The 20,389-nt window shown below is 51.7% G+C and overlaps 1 protein-coding gene across 1 annotated transcript; it reads left to right on the top strand.

The window, feature by feature from the left end:
* Positions 1–2,064: 2,064 nt before the first annotated feature.
* On the top strand, positions 2,065–7,568 carry PRF1 (perforin 1). Its single transcript, XM_001171235.8, has 3 exons — positions 2,065–2,224; positions 4,005–4,547; positions 5,740–7,568. Exons 2-3 carry the CDS (start codon positions 4,009–4,011, stop codon positions 6,866–6,868), a joined length of 1,668 nt encoding a protein of 555 aa, XP_001171235.2. The 5' UTR covers positions 2,065–2,224; positions 4,005–4,008; the 3' UTR covers positions 6,869–7,568.
* Positions 7,569–20,389: the final 12,821 nt, after the last annotated feature.

The following is a 20,389-nucleotide window of genomic DNA, read 5'->3' as shown; positions in this document are numbered from 1 at the left end:
GCAGATCACTTGCAGATCAGGAGTTCAAGACCAGCCTGGCCATCATGGTGAAACCCCGTCTCTACTAAAAATACAAAAAAAAAAAAAAAAAAATTAGCCAGGCGTGGTAGCGCATGCCTGTGGTCCCAGCTACTGGGGAGGCTGAGGTGGGAGAATCGCTTGAACCTGGGAGGCAGAGGTTGCAGTGAGCCGAGATCATGCCACTGCACTCCAGTCTGGGTGACAAATCAAGACTTCATCTCAAAAAAAAAGAAAAAGAAAAAGAAATGAGAAATGACCACCAGTGGGTATAGGTTTTATTTCTGGAAAGTGATGAAGATGTTCTAAAATTGACTGTAGCGGTGGCTGTACAACTCTGTGAACATACTAAAGCCATTGAATCGTATACTTGAAATGGGTGAATTATATGGTATGTGAATTACATCTAAAGATTGTTGTTACTAAAGAAAACCATATACATGGTGTCTGGTGATTGAACAAATTACGCACTTGTTGAAACTTGTGTCTCTGAGGAAAAACTCTGCTTAATGCACATTCAAGTGTCAAGTTTCAGAAGGACAGCTGTCATCAGTTAAACGAGTCAAAAACAGTCATCACCCTCAATGTCATTTCGGCTCTTTATAACAACCACCAGCATCTCTTGGGCATTAGCCACTTCATAAGCCACTTGAAACCTGCCAAGTGTACATTTTATCATTAGCTGGAAGGATGTGTAGAATTCCAAAGTCCTCTCTTTGATTTTATAGGTGAGGAAACTAACGCTCAGAAAGGGGGTTGATATCTATCGCCGTGAGGCATACGGTAAGTTTCTGGTGAAGCTGGGATCAGAACCTGTTTAGACTTTGCCTCTCTTTTCCTGCAGATACTTTGCAGGACTTCTATGTCCCTCAAACTGGCCTTCCTGTCATGGTCAGGAAAGAAACTCCTCACAGCCTCAGCATCCAAGTCAGGCCATGGGTGACAGCTGGAAAGCGATCAGGAGGCTGCAGTTTCTAGAAGAGGGTGGGGACACCGCGGAGAGAAGATGGGGCCAGATTCCGAGAAGACAGCATAAGCCCCTGTTCCTGTAAGTGCAGGGACGGAAGCAGGGACATAAACGCAAGGGATGAGCCCCAAAGTGTGACCCATGAGACATGATGTCACATGTGGTCTGGAGCCTGCGGCCACTTCTTCCCATCATATACACAGTTATGAGAACAAGTTGTGAGAACCACCTCCTCCCTTACCCAGCTGCCCCCACCCCAGAAGCCGTGTGATTTTGCCCCCCAGTGCCCTGTGAGTCACTCCACCCATGGAAACCTCACCCCACCCTGACCTCAAGCAAGGCAAAGAGTGCAGAAGACACGTCCTCTGGTGCTACCAGACCACTCTCACCAGCACCCACGACCTCAGCAGGGCTGGAGCCAGCGTGGAGGCCACTGGCTGTCCTCACAAAGCGAGGAGCAGGAGCCCCTGTTTGAGGAATATGCTTGGAGTTCGGAGCCTGGGCTAGGGTGGGATGTAGGTTGAGCAGGAAGTGGATGGCAAGATTAGAGCAACATCTCTCTTCTCCCACTCAGGGAGGAGGGAATGGCCACAGGCACTGACACTCAAGAAGGGCCAGGCACAGTTCCAAGCACTTCACAACAACCCCTAGGGTCTACATGACCTACAATCCCAATTGTTCAGTGAAGAAACTGAGGCACAGTGAGGCTGAAGAACCCTACCAGTCCACACTGCTGGTGCATAACCGAGCTGCCCAAGCCCCGGCGGTCTGGCGTGTAGGCCCATGCTCTCAGCCGCCGCCTCTGCTTGCCTCTTACATCCCACACATGCGATGCTGTGCATCGGAAGCAAGGAGATGGCCCTGCTGGCCTGTTCATCAACACCAGGGCCGAGTCTCAAAGTCCTCAGCGCCCCATCCTCCTCCGCCTGTGTGCCCTGAGTCCCCGAGCCCCAGCAGCTCTACTCGGCAGATGAGCCTCTGGCCCTGCTGCTCGCTTCCTGAGGGCTGTCAGTGGGGAGCCGGATGAGGGCTGAGGACAGGGTGGGTGCTCGTGGGAGGGGAGAGCACAAAGGACCTGTGACCACAGCTGGGGGCGGGGCAGGAAGTAGAAGTGATATGAGTGGTGGCTGGTGCAAGGAGCCACAGTGGGCTGCCTGGGGGGCTGATGCCACCATTCCAGGAGCCTCGGTGAAGAGAGGATATCCGTCTGTGTAGCCGCTTCTCTATACGGGATTCCAGGTAAGGAGAGAGCAGGGATTGGGGGGCCTGGGGCCCTGGGTGGAGGGGAAGAGCCTGATGGAGCAGGAAGTGCCGTGACCTATAAGACAAGACACCTGGGTCACAGACGGTGCCCATCACTAACTCGCTGGGCAGCTCTGTGTCCACCCTGGGCCTCAGTTTCCTCATGTATGAAATGAAGAGGTAGCGTGCAGTTTCTAAGGCCCTGCAAGTGCTGACATTAAAGCTTCTAAGAAAGCTGGAAAGAGGCTCCCTGGGACAGAATACCATGAGAGTCAGGATGAAGGCTGAGTTCCCTGGATTAGGGTTATGACTGTGCCCGCCTCCTAGCTGGGATGAGCCCAGGGCCTTTGAAGATTCCCCTGGCCTCTTTGCCTCCCTGGGGCGAGCCACGCTGCCTGAAATTCCACCCTTCAAGTCACACCTTTGGGCAGGGCAGGAGGCTCCAGCTATAATGGGGGCTCTCCATAGCCCTCTTGTCTCAGAACCTGTGGTACCCAAGGGCAAAGGCCTTTGAAGAGCTCAGCTTGGATAAGGTTAGGCTTGGGTAAGGTTAGAGAAAGGAGGTTCCAGATCATAAACAGGCCCAGGCAAGGCCCCAGAAACACCTTAAAATTAGGAAGAACCTTCCAGACAATCATTGTCCATAGTAGGCAATAGGGGGGCCCCTGTCACTGCTGAAGGCCACAGAGCTTGGCAGGGAGTGGCAAAGAGGGGAGGGGCAGCAAGAAAGGATCTGAAGAGCAACCATCGAGGCCTTTCCCCACACAAAATCCAAGGGTGTGGTCAGGTCTGCCCCTTTTTCTTTTTTTTCTTTCTCTTTTTTTATTTTTTATTTTTTTTGAGGCAGAGTCTCACTCTATCACCCAGGCTGGAGTGCAGTGGTACGATCTTGGCTTACTGCAACCTCCGCCTCCTGGGTTCAAGCGATTCTCCTGTCTCAGCCTCCCAAGTAGCTGGGATTACAGGCACCCGCCACCATGCCCAGCTAATTTTTGTATTTTTAGTAAAGAGGGGGTTGCACCACGTTGGCCAGGCTGGTCTCAAACTTCTGACCTCCAGTGATCCACCTGCCTCTGCCTCCCACAGTGTTGGGATTACAGGTGTGAGCCACCACACCTGGCCAGGTCAGCAGATTTTATTCTAGAATTCGGGCTGATGTTATTCCATAAAGCTCAGAGGGAGAGCCCCAAAGGGAAAATGGGAAGAATAGGTGCAATATAGGACCTCATTTCTCTTCCAATTCTGTTAAGGGCTCAGTGGGAGGGAGAGAGGTTAGAGAGAGTGACAGAGACAAAGAAACAGAGTGAGAGTCAGGGTGGGCAAAGGGTGGCTTGTTCTGGGGCCAAAAATGACACTTCTTCAGAATGAAGGCTTCCTCAGGTCCCCAGACCCCTCCCTAAACCTGCTACAGCTACTCTGTCCCCTCTTCTGTGGCCACAGCCCCCTCCCCACCACCCACAGTTGTGTCCTGGGGACAGAGCCATCCACCTAGATCCCCATTAGGCCTTAGGGAAATTCTAAAAAGGGGCTCCCCTTGGCTGTGTGACCCTGGGCAGGGCTTTTCCCCTCTCTGGGCCCATCTGTACAATGTGGGGGCTGAACCAGGCCTATAAGGGACATACCAGCTCTGACATTCATTGAATAATGACTTAAGAGATATCTCAGCCCCTCCCCTTCCATGTGCCCTGATAATCTGTGGCTGTGGGGGAAGGGAGCAGTCATCCTCCATCCCTCCACCCATGGCTTCCCAGAGCCCAAGTGCCCCCTGTCTCTGCAGCTCCATGGCGGCCCGTCTGCTCCTCCTGGGCATCCTTCTCCTGCTGCTGCCCCTGCCCGTCCCTGCCCCGTGCCACACAGCCGCACGCTCAGAGTGCAAGCGCAGCCACAAGTTCGTGCCTGGTGCATGGCTGGCCGGGGAGGGTGTGGACGTGACCAGCCTCCGCCGCTCGGGCTCCTTCCCAGTGGACACACAAAGGTTCCTGCGGCCCGACGGCACCTGCACCCTCTGTGAAAATGCCCTACAGGAGGGCACCCTCCAGCGCCTGCCTCTGGCGCTCACCAACTGGCGGGCCCAGGGCTCTGGCTGCCAGCGCCATGTAACCAGGGCCAAAGTCAGCTCCACTGAAGCTGTGGCCCGGGATGCGGCTCGTAGCATCCGCAACGACTGGAAGGTCGGGCTGGATGTGACTCCTAAGCCCACCGGCAATGTGCATGTGTCCGTGGCCGGCTCACACTCACAGGCAGCCAACTTTGCAGCCCAGAAGACCCACCAGGACCAGTACACCTTCAGCACTGACACAGTGGAGTGCCGCTTCTACAGGTGAGAGCTGGGGCTAGGGGGTGGGGGGCTGGAAAAGGTGCGGGAAACTCTGGGTGGTCTAGGAGCCCTGGAAAGGCAGAGTCCTCCAATCAAACTTGGAGGCTGCTTCCACCAGGAAGAAACTGCAATCCTGGCTCTCAGACTTCAGGTGATTCAGCCCTGTGGCCTCCTCTCATCCAGGAGGTCCCAAATCTGGGAGTGCCCAGTGAGACATCAAGTAGAGAGAAAGTGAGTGAGACCATGCCTGAGAGTCCCAGCAGGGTGCATTTAGGTCTAGTGAGTACTGAACCCTGCCTTTCCTGGGCACAGCCAGCCTTCCACAGAGTCCTTCCTGGATAGGGACAGAGGCAGGAGACCCGGCCGGGTCATCCTTCCTCATTGCTGTGTGACCTTGAGCATCTCACTTCTCTCTGAGCTTCAATCATCCACTCAACCAATACTCACACCTGCCTGTGGCAGGGCCACACTGCTGAGCGACAGCAGTCACTACCCTAGCCCCTGGGAGTAGGAAGTCTGGGACCCAGATTCCACGTCTGAGAAAGGCACAGTGTTTGTAGGCCAGACCCAAGTCACCTGGTCTGATTCATCAGACCTGGGGGCCACGTTTCCTCCACAGAGAGGCCGAGCATGGCCCAAGCTGTCAGGATCCCGGGCACGTGGGACCCATCCAGGGGGACGGATGGATGAAGGCCACATGACTAGGTTCCAAAGTTCGACAGATACCATCAGTGCAGGATCATTGCTTTTATGTTCTTTTTTCCTTTTTCTTAAAATAATAATAATAATAATAGAGATGGGGTCTCACTATGTTGCCCAGGCTGGTCTCAAACTCCTGGGCTCAAGTGATCCTCCCGCCTCGGCCTCCCAAAATGCTGGGGTTACAGGCATGAACCACTGCTCCCGGCCAGGATCATTGCTTTTATAATAAGAAAATTAAAAGGAAAGAAAAAAATGTTATTTTGAAAAGGAAAAGAGAAAATACCTATACAGAGCACTGAGGTCCCTGAGGGGTGAGAGCGGAGGCATCCCTGCCAGCCCCGTGCCACTGTGCTTGTGCTCTGGAGCCGGGCCCCTGGGTTCCAGTCCTAGTTCTGCCCACTTACATGTGACCTTGAGCAGTCCTGAAGGAGTTATTTGATTGAATGGGGGAAATACTCCCCTGGGCCCAGCTGAGGTCTCTCTCTTCTCGCAGTTTCCATGTGGTACACACTCCCCCGCTGCACCCTGACTTCAAGAGGGCCCTCGGGGACCTGCCCCACCACTTCAACGCCTCCACCCAGCCTGCCTACCTCAGGCTTATCTCCAACTACGGCACCCACTTCATCCGGGCTGTGGAGCTGGGTGGCCGCATATCGGCCCTCACTGCCCTGCGCACCTGCGAGCTGGCCCTGGAAGGGCTCACGGACAACGAGGTGGAGGACTGCCTGACTGTCGAGGCCCAGGTCAACATAGGCATCCATGGCAGCATCTCTGCCGAAGCCAAGGCCTGTGAGGAGAAGAAGAAGAAGCACAAGATGACGGCCTCCTTCCACCAAACCTACCGGGAGCGCCATTCGGAAGTGGTTGGCGGCCATCACACCTCCATTAACGACCTGCTGTTCGGGATCCAGGCCGGGCCCGAGCAGTACTCAGCCTGGGTAAACTCGCTGCCCGGCAGCCCTGGCCTGGTGGACTACACCCTGGAACCCCTGCACGTGCTGCTGGACAGCCAGGACCCGCGGCGGGAGGCACTGAGGAGGGCCCTGAGTCAGTACCTGACGGACAGGGCTCGCTGGAGGGATTGCAGCCGGCCGTGCCCACCAGGGCGGCAGAAGAGCCCCCGAGACCCATGCCAGTGTGTGTGCCATGGCTCAGCGGTCACCACCCAGGACTGCTGCCCTCGGCAGAGGGGCCTGGCCCAGCTGGAGGTGACCTTCATCCAAGCATGGGGCCTGTGGGGGGACTGGTTCACTGCCACGGATGCCTATGTGAAGCTCTTCTTTGGTGGCCAGGAGCTGAGGACGAGCACCGTGTGGGACAATAACAACCCCGTCTGGTCAGTGCGGCTGGATTTTGGGGATGTGCTCCTGGTCACAGGGGGGCCCCTGAGGTTGCAGGTCTGGGATCAGGACTCTGGCGGGGATGATGACCTCCTTGGCACCTGTGATCAGGCTCCCAAGTCTGGTTCCCATGAGGTGAGATGCAACCTGAATCATGGCCACCTAAAATTCCGCTATCATGCCAGGTGCTTGCCCCACCTGGGAGGAGGCACCTGCCTGGACTATGTCCCCCAAATGCTTCTGGGGGAGCCTCCAGGAAACCGGAGTGGGGCCGTGTGGTGAGAACAGTGAGCTTGGAAAGGACCAGTATGCTTGGACTGAAGGGGTTCTCACAGTGGGAGCCAGGGCTGTCTTCGTATTCCCATTAGACCAAGCTTGTCCAACCCGAGGCCTGCATGCGGCCCAGGATGGCTTTGAATGCGGCCCAACGCAAATTCGCAAACTTTCTTAAAACATTATGAGTTTCTTTTTGCGATTTTTTTTTTTAGCTCATCGGCTATCGTTAGTGCTAGTGGATTTTACATGTGGCCCAACACAATTCTTCTTCCAACGTGGCCCAGAGAAGCCAAAAGATTGGATGCGCATCAGACAGATGGAAAAGGGAGATACAGACTGTTTTTCAGGGAGGTGGCTGGGTTTACACGCTAATCCCGATTCACCCTGTCCAAACTGCCTAAGCCCTCCGCCATTCTCAAGCCCTGCAGTCACAGCTACACAGATCACAGCTTCAGCCAGGAGCTGGGCAGAAGGCCAAGAGGCTGTTCCCACCAGGCTGCTCAGGGCTGGTCTTTTAGGACCCTTCCCTTGAGCCCTCTATGGTGTGGCAAAGCCTTCATTGCCTTAACTGGAGCCCCATCAGCTCCAGCTGTTCTGTCTTCTTTGCCCACAATGCTTTGCCCCTGAGACAAATGGAGGCCTGTCCTGACCTGTCTCACCATGTACATAGCTTGATAAAGGGCCAATAAATATGATGTTATGGTGATCATCATGGTGGTGTTGTGGCAGAGGAAAAGATGGGACCAAACACACCCCAGAGTTAAACTTCTACACTGGCAACCCAGTGAAAACAGGCTGGCAGATAATGTATATAAACTGCTTTTCCACTTTTGTCAGAAACGTGGGGACACAAAATATTTTACCTTCCTCATAACTCTCTGACTCAAGAAAGCAGTAGCATAAACATGATAAATGGCAACAGGCATTCAGCTCCCAGCTGGAAGACAATAGGGCATGGTAAGGACTGTGGTCAACTAAAGAGTGCGTATCTTTTGTGCGGGTGGAGGGGCTGCAGTGCTGCTCCAGCCAAACATTTCATGCAGGAACATGAGCCCCGTGCTGCCAGGTCTTCTACTTATTTAAAGTCAAACCACAATCTGACTTCTAACTGTGGCAGTTAATTTCATTTTGTGAAAATACACCTTTGTGGGCAAACATGGTGCAAGCCAAAGAGAACATGCATGTGGGCCATAATTGATCCAGGGCTATCTGTTTTGAAAATTCTACTTTCAACAGAACCATTTTGCACAAAGCTGAAAAGCTCTCCCCTGTCTCATGATTTCAAGGAAAGGAGCATTGGTTCCAACAAGGTGGGCTCTGTGGGCCTCCTAGGCCTTGGATGCAGAAAACCCCAGAGTCTCGGCTTCCAACATAAGATGAAATGGTCTTTGTTTCATGTGCCTGGGACATAGGCCTCAGCACACAGTCCCGTGGAGTGGACTGCAAGATTCCAGGCAGCTTCCTGGACACGGCTGTGCAGGCTGTGCAGGGTCATTGTCAGAGGGTCCAGAGGAGCGGGCACAGCCCTCCCGACTCTCTTTGAAACTCCCTATAAATTAAGTTCTTTGAAGTTTGTATGGGACTCATAGGCCCAAATGCCAAGCAGTGACATTACATTAACCCTAAATCCCCAGGTGGGACAGCAGGGGTGGCCAAGGTCCAAAAGCCTGGTGAAACTACCGTTACCACATGTCCCATTCACAGACACACACTCAAACCAGAGCATGAGAGAGACCTCGACACTTCACGGTGCCTGCTGCGCTCATTGGAAACAAACATGGGGGTGGGCGGTGCCTCCCGGGGAAAGCAGGTTCAAAAGGCCAGGGCGGGCCTGGCTCAGGGGACAGCCCTGACAAGAAATGGAAGTCTTGCTCAATAGCTATGTGATCAGTGACCCCCAGCAAGTCTCTCTGCCTGCCGGGCCCCAGTTTCTCCAAAACGACAGTCTATTTTACTCCCTCTTCAGGACTGTCTTGAACCTTCCTAGTGCTACAGGAGGGTGCTGAAAGTTCATCTGGTTTCATACACAGGGAAACTGAGACCTAGCAGGAGGAAGGGATTCAACTGTAGTCACAGAAGAAGTTAGTGGCAGAAAGAGCCAGCCCTAACTCAAGACCCAGCATGACACTTTCATTTCCACCCCACCTGGACGTTGGGATGCTTTGGCACACCTGAGGCCCCCTTGTTTGTTTGAGGAAGTCTCCACTGTGCTAGCCTCCTTCCGTTTGCCCTCCAGGTCTTGTACCCACCTGCTTCACCCTGCTCCGACCCAGGGGACTGACCTGTCTGAGCCTTATCAGTGGGCAGGAGATTAGGGAGGTGGAGTACAAATAGGGACATGCTCCCCTCCATGTCCCTAGTGAGGTGGCCTTGGGCTGGCTCTGTCCCTTATGTCACTGCACCTTTCCAGGGGACCTCTGCACATCTCACTCTCTCTTTTTTTTTTTTCAAATGTGGCTTGTTTGGTCCCATCTTTTCCTCTGCCACAACACCACCAGTCACCCTGGCTGGAGTTGCATTGGCACAATCATGGCTCAGTGCAATCTTGACCTCCCAGGCTCAGGTGATCCTCCCACCTCAGCCTCCTGAGTAGCTGGGACTACAGGCACATACCACCATGCCTGGCTAATTTTTGTACTTTTGGTAGAGGCGGGGTTTCTCCATGTTGCTGAACTCCTGAGTTCAAGCAATCCTCCCACCTCAGCCTCCCAAAGTACTGGGATTACAGGTGTGAGCTACCACACCTGGCCTGCATGTCTCTTTCTTTCCCAGTTCTAGTAACTGCCCGTGCCCCTTTGTCCCTTCAGACCTAGGGCTGCAAAACTCTGCCGCTGCTCATCCTAAGACACTGCACTATCTCTTCCACTCCCTTAAGTCTGAATAAACCTTCCACCAATTATTGTAATTTGAATATGCCACTGGCGTCCTACTGGGGCCCTGGATGACAGGGTCATCCTCCTTATGAGTCTGGTGGGAAGCAGAGCCCACCTCCCCCTGAAGCTGAAAATGCCCAATTCTGTCTTCTGCACCCTCCCTTATACCTAGGAAAGAACATGGGACTGGGGCTGCCAGTCAGGTACAGCTGCCTAGATATGTGATTTCCTGAGAAGCAGGCACTGAAATGAGGGTTTGAGTGCAGGTAATTTATGCAGAGGTGATCCCAGGAGGCATCAGTAGGGGAGAGGGGAAGTGAGCCGGCAGGGAGGCTGGCCAATAAAAAGTACATTTTTGGCCGGGCGTGGTGACTCACGCCTGTAATCCCAGCACTTTGGGAGGCCAAGACGGGCGGATCACTTGAGGCCAGGAGTCCAAGACCAGCCTGGCCAACATGGTGAAACCCTGTCTACTAAAGATACAAAAAAATTAGCTGGGCTTGGTGGCACACGCCTGTAGTCCCAGCTACTCAGGAGGCTGAGGCAGGAGAATTGCTTGAACCCAGGAGGCAGAGGTTGCAGTGAGCTGAGATCATGTCACTGCACTCCAGCCTAGGTGACAAAGTGAGACTCTGTCTCAAATTAAAAAAAAAAAAAAGTGCATTTTCCCACAAGTCATCACTGTGGGCAGCCAGAGCTGTCCTGGAGACAAAGAAGAACACGTGCCTCTAGCCTAGCACTGAGGGAGCCAGGGTGTTTTCATACACCATGTGTGTCTGCTTCCACACATGGGTGTTAATTTCCCCCTCACTCCACCAAAGGGGCAGGCAGAGCAGAGTCCAATGGCCAGGGAAAACCCTCAGGGGAAGAGGCAGAGGCTGAGTCCAAATGTAGGGACCTGTGCTGGGAGGATACTGCCCAGGGGATGCAGGTGCCGACCTTGCTCCCCATGGAATCTGGAGCTGTCGTTGCAGGAAGAGGGAGTTCCTGGGGCTGCTGGTGAGAGTGTCTAGGGATTATGGGGTCAGAGGAACAACCAGAGGTAGCTACGACTCTGCAGCAGTGTCCCCACTGGGCCAGTCCCGAGGCAGGATTTAGGGGCACTGTTCCTGGATGCTCAGGCTGCCCAGCCACCCAGGCGACTCTGTGAGATGCCCAGTCAATACATTCTTTTTCTACTTATCTATCCAGACTTGGCTTCTTTTGCCTGCAGTTTAAAACCCTGGTTGACAACACCATCCCCTTCCCCAACGCTAGTGGGATCCTGCCCTTAGAACCACCACACAATTGTCCCCCAGCCCCTCCCTCCCAATGGCAGGAAGCACAGAAGCAGGGGTCCATTCACGTTCTCCATCACCTGACGGATTGTTACTGAGTGCCTTCTATGATCCAGGTCCTGGGGCCCCCAAGGACAGAAAGTCATGCTGAGCGCCTGTCCCCTTGAGGGCTGCATCCAACAGGAAGACTGACGTGGGCACACTGGAAGCTACAGGTAGTCAGGATGACATTCATTTTCATATGCGCACACAGTCCAAGGGGTCTCTTCCAAGACTTGGGGCTGGCATTGACAACAACCCAGGTTTTTTGTTTTTTTAGAGACAAGGTCTTGCTCTATTGCCCAGGCTGGAGCACAGCGGCACAATCATAGCTCAGTGCAGCCTTGACTCCGGGGCTAAAGTGATCCTCCCACCCCAGCCTCCTGAGCAGCTGGCATGCACCACCATGCCTGACTAATTTTTTAATGTTTTGCAGAGTCAGGATCTCTCCACGTTGCCCAGGCTGGTCTCAGACTCCTGGCCTCAAGTGATCTTCCCACCTTGGCCTCCCAAAGTGCTGGGATTACAGGCGTGAGCCAGCCCTAGCTTTTGTTTTTTAAGCAGTTGCCACAGCACCATCATCTCCCTCCATACACACCTTCGTGGTCCTGACAAGCCGGCACAGTGACCCTGGCGTCCCTGATGTGTTTGGACGCAGGAGATGCCTGCTGGAGGGGGAGGTGGTGTAGGGGTGAGGGAGCGAGGGAGTTCCTTGTGGTGAGGGGGCTGCTGCAGCCTTGGGAGGCTGTGGTTCCTCTTGCTCACCAGCATCTCCATTCCTCCACGCCACTCCACATCCTGACATCTGTCGCTTCCTCATAACCACAGCCTCTCTTGGTTGCCAGTATCTCTTGCTTGGCCCACTCCGCCTTTGGCCTTCTCACTGATCTCAGGGCTCGTGCATGCCCCTCACTCACCCTGCAGCCACGGTGATGCCAGCACCCTGCGCAGATCCCTTCAGACCCCACCACAACCACCAGCCCCTGCACCTGTCTAAGGCCTGTGCTGGGGCCCACTCTGCCTGCCCCATCAGGAGGCCAGAATTATTTGAGAATAGTGTCCATGTCCCACTCAGTCCAGAAAAACCCACAACCAGTGGCTGAGGAAAGTTGGTATACAAATACCCCAGCTCACTCCCTGTCCAGGGAATAACTGCAGGACATATGCCACACTGGCTCCCAGAGTTCTACAGCAGGTGGAAGCTCCATTTGCACACAGAGGTGACTTGCTTGACCACATACACCTTCTTGGCTGCCTCCCTTTCCTGTCTCACTACCACACCCCCTCACTGGTACTTTCTGGAGTCACCCCCCCCAGTGGAAACCATACACCCTTGGATCCCTGCCTCAGGGTCTGCCTCTGAGGAAACCAGCTAAGACACACATCTGACTGTGTCATTGACTGGCTCACACTCTATTGACTCCTTGCAGCTAAGTCCTTCTCAACCTTCAGCCTTTAGCTTCAAAGATCACTTACTCCAGGAAGCCTTCCCTGACTGCCAGGTCTAGGTCATGCCGCCCTCTACCGTGCTTCTGTAGTCCCCAGCGTTTCCCCATCATAGCACTGTGAAGCCACAAGCCATTTCTATCTTATTCATGGTTGAATCAACTAGTCCAGCACCTGGCATAAATTTGATAAATGAAAAATATTGGATGGATGAGTAGATGGAAGATGAATGAGTGGATGAATGAACCCCACCAAGGAATTTTCCAGCCTCTGCTTGAACTCCCCCAGAGACAGACAGCTCATTACCTCCTAAGGTAACTGTCCCACATTTAGAAGGTTCTAGCTACGAGCTCTCATATTACACAGAGGCGTACCTCCTACATAGGAGCCTACACAGTAGGCTACCTACCACAGAAGCCTAACATCCACTCCTGGTTGTGGCTCAAGGATTCTATATATTTAAAGCTTTGGTTTTAGCCAACCGTGTTAGTCCTAGCTATTTGGGAGGCTAAGGCAGGAGGATCACTTGAGCCCAGGAGGTCAAGACTGCAGTGAGCTATGGTCATGCCACTGCACTCCAGCCTGAGGAACAGAGTGAGACCCAGTCTCTAAAAATACATACATACATACATACATACATACATACATACATACATACTACATACATAAATCACTGGCCCTGTCTTCAATGTGGTTAGGCAGAAGGACCACTGGGCTGATTCCAGTCCATGCAGCAGCTTCCCCTCACTCTCCTTCCGTGAAGGAGTCATGGAAGGGCCAGACACTGCCCAGGAGAAGGTGGAGGTGGAGCTGGGCCAGCCGCCTCTCTTCTCTGTAGCTGACAACAGAAGTGAGACCCCCTTCTGGGAGGGATGGATGCTCTTGGTTGTTTGCTCTTGATTCTTTGTTCCTCAATAGACCTCATCACCAACTGGGGTCAGTTGCAGCTAGGGCAGCTGTTTCTCTGGGCAAAGCTGATGCCCACTTGGCCTGGGCAGGTTCTGGCCACAGAGGGGCAAGGTCTACCACCTTAGCCTGCTCACAGGATCTCCTTCCTTCCCCTCCCCTCCACTGGCTGATGAGGTCCTTTCCAGCCTCGACTTCCACAGCTCAGCTGACCACAGCACTCCTGGGGCAGGGGCAGGCTGAGCATCTGCCAGGTTTTCACCGTTGAGGACAGGAGGATGTGACTGGTGCAGTTGAGACCAAGGTCACAGGTGAGATTCTCAGGGGGTGGTTAGAGTTAGTGATGCACAGAGATAGTCTCAGTCACAGACAGGATCCTGGAGAGGAGCCAAGGACTGACATCCAACCTAAGCCACATTGAAAAGACTCCAGCCACACACTGGAGACCCAGTCATAGAAACCAGTCCAATCATATGAATTTCGACTTTGGTCCAAGACAGATTCCCAACCTCAATCAGTTCTCTTGTACATTGCAAGCACATAAAACTCCCCCTCCAGACTTGAGTCCCCAGCTGCAAATGAGGGGGCTGGAACCGTGATTTATTTGCAGCTTTCAGCATGGAGAGTCTCAGCCCTGATCCCACAAGCTGTTTAGTCCCTGACACTCAGTGGCATGGCCTGGTGTGTCAGAGGTGTTTGAACCAGAGCGACTCCATCTTGAATAGGGGCTGGGTAAAATGAGGCTGAGACCTACTGGGCTGCTTTCCTAGGAGGTTAGGCATTCTAAGTCACAGGATGAGATAGGAGGTCAGCACAAGAAACAGGTCACAAAGACCTTGCTGATAGGACAGGTTGTGGTAAAGAAGCTAGCCAAAACCCATCAAAACCAAGATGGTAATGAAAGTGACCTCTGGTCTTCCTCACTGCTCATTATATGCTAATTATAATGCATTATCATGCTAAAAGACACTCCCACCAGCGCCATGACAGTTTACAAATGTCATGGCAATGTCAGGAAGTTACCCTATATGTTCTAAAAGGGGGAAGAACCCTCAGATCCAGGAATTGCCTGCACCTTTCCCAGAAAACTCATGAATAATCCACCCGTATTCGGCATTTAATCAAGAAATAACCACAAAAATAGCCAACAAGCAGCCCTTGGGACTGCTCTGCTTATGGAGTAGCCATTCTTTTGTTTCTTTACTTCTAAGCTTGCTTTCACTTTATGGATTCACCTCAAATTCGTTCTTGCATGAGATCCAAGAACCCTCTGTTGGGGTCTGGAACGGGACCCCTGTCCGGTAACAGGTGGACCCAGCAGCCCCGCCCTCGCCAGTCTGCACAATGGGTACATCTCATGAACAACACCATCTTTCTCATGCTGGAAGAAGCCCTGATCCTATTAACTTTCTCTTCCCAAAGGCCCAGATACTCAACCCTGCCCAACCAGAACAAGAGCAGCTGCTGTTGTTTGGTGGGGCAGAATCAGAACCTTTTGTTTATTGTAGGGCTCCAACTGTACATCTGCACTCATAGTTAATCTCCACAACAGCTGGTTCCCAGTTTCCTCTTAAAAGAGCAGTGACGTCAGCTTGCTGGCAGGACACTGGATTTTTTCCTGGGAACCCCAAACTCCTTGTGAGACTCAACCATCACAAAAAGAGGCTGACCCTGAAGAAAACATACTTGTCTCTCTTTCCTCTTTATGAAACTGCCTTTGCAAAAATTATAACAGTGAGAAAATTATGACAGTGAAAGACATCTGATCTGACTAACTCCCATCTTGCCTTTAACCTCCAGAGTGCCATTGGTCATTCCTGGGCTTGGGCCAAGCTAACTTTGGGAGAAATTTAGTTTACAGTCTAACTGATACTAGCCCTTCCCCAAAACTCAACTGCCTTGTAAAACTAATGAAAAACCATCAGGTTAGAAGGATGGGAGGAGCCTGAATTCTGCTAAGATGTAGACAGAAACGATTAACCTCCATTATTCCAAAGGACACTAGATTTGCAACTTCCCCAATTACTCCTGCCCATAAATAACGTCACAACTGAAGAACACCTAAGATTGGCCTTTTGAGATGTTCTTTTAGACTCGCATTTCTGACAACCAGATGGCCCCGCCTGGACCCATGACTCTTGGCTCAACTGCTCCTGTGGTCCCCACCCAGAGGCAGACTCAACAAGCAGGAAGACCATTTTCCACACCTCTACAATTGTGTCCCCAGACAATCAGCAGCCCCTCTTCCCTTGCCGCCAAACTATCCTTGAAAAACCCCAGCCTCTGAATTTTCGGGAGTACTGATTTGAGTAATATACCTTCAGTCTCCCATTTAGCTGGCTCTGTATGAATTAAACTCCTCATTGCAATTCCCCTGTCTTGAAAATCAGCTCTATCTGGGCAGCCGGCAAAATGAACCCACAGGGCATTTGGGGTTCATTTTTGCAGTTACATTTATTCACAGGAATCAGCACCATCAGGCACTAGGACCTTCACGCAAGGCTCCGCCAGTGGCAGAAGGCAGTAATTGAGAGGGGACATAGCTACTGCAGACGCCTGTCCTCCACCATGGTAATGTGGGTTCTAGGACTTCATGTGATTTCATTTCATAAAGCATTTTTCCAAGTTGGAGAAATGGAGAGACCTCACTCCCTTTCCCTGCCCTTCACTTCCATTATTTTTCTCTCACAAACACCAGAAGTAAAATACTAAAAAATAACATTTCTTGAGCACTTACTATAATGTTTTAAGGGCCATACACGTAACACATGTTGTTTTACATGACATGTACATACAACATGTATATGTAATACATATTAGCTCCTTTAGTCTTCCCAACAACGCTGTAAGGCAAATAAGGTTGGTGCAGAAGAAGTAATTGCGGGTTTTGCCATTACTTTTAAACGGCATTACTTTTTAAAAGTAATGTCATTACTCTTAATGCCAAAAACCACAATTACTTTACTTTTAATGGCAAAAACCACAATTACTTTTGCACCAACCTAATACTTATCCCCATTTTAGAAACAAAGTAGCCCAGAAAGCTCTGGTTTTTCCCCTCACATTTGCCTGGAACTTCCTCCAGCAGCTGCACTGCAGGACGCCTGAACGCCCACAGTGTGCTCCTCGCAGCCTCCCCTAACGCCATCCCTTCCTGGTCCCCACAGCCATCTTCAACACAGTGGCTGGAAAGGACTCACTTTAGGGGAATGTCCTTGGGGGGCCATCTCCCCAAGCTACCCTGACACTTGTTTTTTAAAAATCTGATAAGATATACACAACACAGTATTTTTCATTTTAACCATTTTAACCATTCGTAAGTGTACAATTCAGTGATATTAAATGCATTCACCACTATCTACACCTAAAATTTTTCAGGGTCCTCAACAAAAACTCTGCAGCCATTAAAAAATGGCTTTCCCTTAGCCTCTGGTAATCTCTGTTCTTTTTTCTGTCTGTATGAATTTGCCCTATTCTAGGTACGTCATATAAGTGGAATCATGCAATATTTCTCGTTTCTGCTAATTTCAGTTAGTACAATGTTTTCAAGCTTCATCCGTGTTGTAGCATGTATCAAAATTTTATTCCTGCTGGGCGCGGTGGCTGACACCTGTAACCCCAGCACTTTGGCAGGCTAAGATGGGTAGATTACCTGAAGTCAGGAGTTCAAGACCAGCCTGGCCAACATGGCGAAACCCCATCTCTACTAAAAATACAAAAATTAGCCAGGTGTGGTGGTGGGTGCCTGGAATCCCAGCTACTCAGGAGGCTGAGGTGGGAGAATTGCTTGAACCTGAGAGGCAGAGGTTGCAGTGAGCTGAGATCACGCCACTGCACTTCAGCCTGGGCAACAGAGTGAGACTCTTTCTTAAAAAATAATAATAAAAATGAAAAACGTTATTCCTTTTGTGGCTGAATATATTCCATTGTATGTCTAGAGCGCATTTTGTTTCTCCATTCATTCATCAATGGACAGACACTTGGCTTGTTTCCACCTTTGGCTATTGTGAATAACACTGCTGTGAACATTGACGTGCAAGTATCTATTTGAGTCCCTGCTTTCAATTCTTTTAAATATATACCAAGGAGTGGAATTGTTGGGTCATATGGTAGTTCTATGTTTAACCTTGTGAGAAGCCACCAAACTGTTTTCCACAGCCTGCCTCTAGCTTCTTAGCTAGCCTCTGCCTTGGCCTTCCTGAGCCCACCTTCCCACCTGTGAACCCCAAATATCTGCGACAGGTCTCAATCAATGTAGAAAGTTTATTTTGCCAAAGTTAAGGGTGTGTGTGTGTGACACAGCCTCAAAGGTCCTGGGAACATGTGCCCAAGGTGGTTGGGGCACAGCTTGGTTTTATACATTTTAGGGAGACATGAGACATCAATCAGTATAAGCAAGATGAACATTGGTTCGGTTCTGAAAGGCAGGACAACTCGAAGTGAGGAGGGGACTTCCCAGTCATAAGTAGATAAGAAACAAATGGCTGCATTATTTTGAGTTTCTGATTAGCCTTTCCAAAGGAGGCAATCAGATACTCATTAATCTCAGCGAGCAGATGGATAACTTTGATTAGAAGGCAGATTTGCACTAAGCAATTGGGGTCCCAAGAATTAACACACCCATCAGATCAGGACTTGACCAGGGGTCCAGCTTCAGCTCCCCAGCATCAGGGAGTCCACCCTCTACTCAAGGAAGGCCTTTGCAGCCAACCCCCCAACACACACACTGCCCTACCTTAAGCTCTCCCCTGGAGCAGAGGCCCTGGCCAGGTGGGGAGAATGGCAAGCTACATGGGTGTGCACCTACGCTGCATCCAGGGCTTCTCTCCCCGGTACCACCTCCTTCTGTTGATGCCTCTTCGTCTCCATAGCCCCTGCACGGGCCTGGCACAGCATATTGATTGATGAATGAATGAATGAATGAATGCTGACATGTATTCCCACTTCACCTCGCCCCTTCACAGGACTGTGAGCTCATGGGGGGTGGGGGCCACGGCTTGTTCATCCCAGTATTCCCACAAAGCCTGGTCTGAAAGGGAAATTCACAAACAAGAAAACGTCTGTTGGACCAAAGTGAATTAAAATGACTGCGAACTGAGAGCAGATTGTTGGAGGGGTGGGGGAAAGAGAACAAGAGAGGGAGAAAGTGGGGGAGAAAGAGGAATGCCAAGCCCTGCTCCTGAGAAGAAGCTAAGAAGAGGTGGCCTGGGTTCCTGTCCCCTCCCCTCCCACCTCCTCATCTTCAGGGCTCCCTTGCAGAGAGGAGCAGCCCCCTTCTCACTGCTTCTCTCCCACCCAGAAAGGCCAGCTCTTCTCCTTTTTACCTGGAAACGGTTGGAGACTCACAGTTGAGGGAGACAATATTTTTGGAGGAAGGGACTTGGCCCAGAGCCAGCCAAGGTTCCCTGCCCCTGCCACACACGCCTAAGAGGCACAAACTCATCATCAATGCCAAGCACTTTCAGGGGTTTTCGTGTATTTACCTTTACTTACCACTGCCTAAGTGCCTACTTTGGGACAGGCCCTGCATAAATGCTTGATCTCACTTTATTTTCCTAAGGGCCTCTTTTATACATGAGGAAGCTGAGGTTCAGAGAGGTCTGATAGCTTGCCCAAAGTCCCCCACTCACTTAATTGCTGCAAAGGGTAGGATTTGGACAAGCAGCGTCTGCAGCCAACGGCACTGGGTATGTCCTCCCCTCAGCTGCTGCAGGGCCTGAGGCAGTGCCCGCGTGCCCTAAGTCACTCTTCTCCTTCTGCAGGACAGAGGGGACTCCTCAGGGCCCTCCCTCCACACTGGTTAATCTCAGCTCCTCTGGCTGTTGCTCCCTACTCTCCTGGGCATTTGGAAGTGATTCCCACAGGTGGCATACAGTGCCAGCTCTCCAGGGGCCAGAGCTAGGGGCACTCACTGAGCAGACCCCAGCTCCCATGCCCATTCTTGGGAGGAGAAGAAGGTGGGCAAGGCTGGAAATGGGAATTACAGGGAGCTTGAAGGAAAAGTAAGGAGTGTGCCCTGAGTACACCCATGTCAGTCACCATGCTGGGCATGCTGGACCCCTTCTCTGTCACTCCAACCCTCTCAGCCGGCAGTGAGGACCTCACAGGCAGAACAGGAAGAGAGCTGGCTCCAGGCCATATGTGGATGGGCCAGAAGGCCCCACTCCCTAGCACTCACACCCTCCCTCTCTCGGGAGGCTGAGTGCTGAGGGAGTGGCCAGGTCTCCAGTCTGCCAGAAGCCGCTCCCCACTGCTAACAGAGCAAGCTGGGCACAGGAGACATGAAGAGCCCAGGTCTAAGCCGGAGCCTGCAGTCTAGACATGAACATCCGTTTATGATTTAAAAAACAAAACTAAAACAAGATTTTCAGACCCCACGACAGGACAAATGAGATGGCAAGGAATTATGTAACTTTCTAAAGAACCTAAATTGCTTTCAAGTTTTTTGGAAACCATTTAGACCATGCAGTTTTGCTTATTAAGCAAACCATGCAGATCAGTTTACAAACCCTGAGTAAGCAATCCCTCGTGACTCTGACATGCTGCTGGAAGCTGGTACTGCAGGGACCCCCATGGGGTGATGCAGCAGCTCATTCTTGCTTATTATCTGTAGTGTATTTGAAAATAATACTGTTGCCAGAAAAAGAGGGGTACGGATCCAGACCCCCAGGGACAGTTCCTGGATCTTGTGCAGGAAAGAACTGGGAGCAGGTCACAGAGCACACTGAAAGAAGTAAATGCATTGGAAACTCCTTTGTTACAGAGTGGGGCATCCTCAGAAAGCAGGAGGAGGAACGCACCCTCCTTTGTTAGTGTTTCCACTTATAAGAAACAGGCTGCACCTGCCTTTGTTAGTGTTTCCACTTAAAAGAAACAGGCCGGGCTTGGTGGCTCACATCTGCTTTGGGTAGCCAAGGTGGGCGGATTGCTTGAGCCCAGGAGTTCAAGACCAGCCTGGGCAACATGGTGAAGATCTGTTTCTACAA

This window comes from Pan troglodytes, chromosome 8 (assembly GCF_028858775.2).
Source record: "Pan troglodytes isolate AG18354 chromosome 8, NHGRI_mPanTro3-v2.0_pri, whole genome shotgun sequence".
Lineage (NCBI taxonomy): Eukaryota > Metazoa > Chordata > Mammalia > Primates > Hominidae > Pan > Pan troglodytes.
This window is presented reverse-complemented; position numbering and strand designations above follow the sequence as displayed.

Excerpts from the sequence above, each read along its gene's own strand:
- PRF1 (XM_001171235.8), top strand. The coding sequence starts at position 4,009 with ATGGCGGCCCGTCTGCTCCTCCTGGGCATCCTTCTCCTGCTGCTGCCC. Across the intron at positions 4,548-5,739 it reads GTGGAGTGCCGCTTCTACAG|TTTCCATGTGGTACACACTC; the intron begins GTGAGAGCTGGG and ends CTCTTCTCGCAG.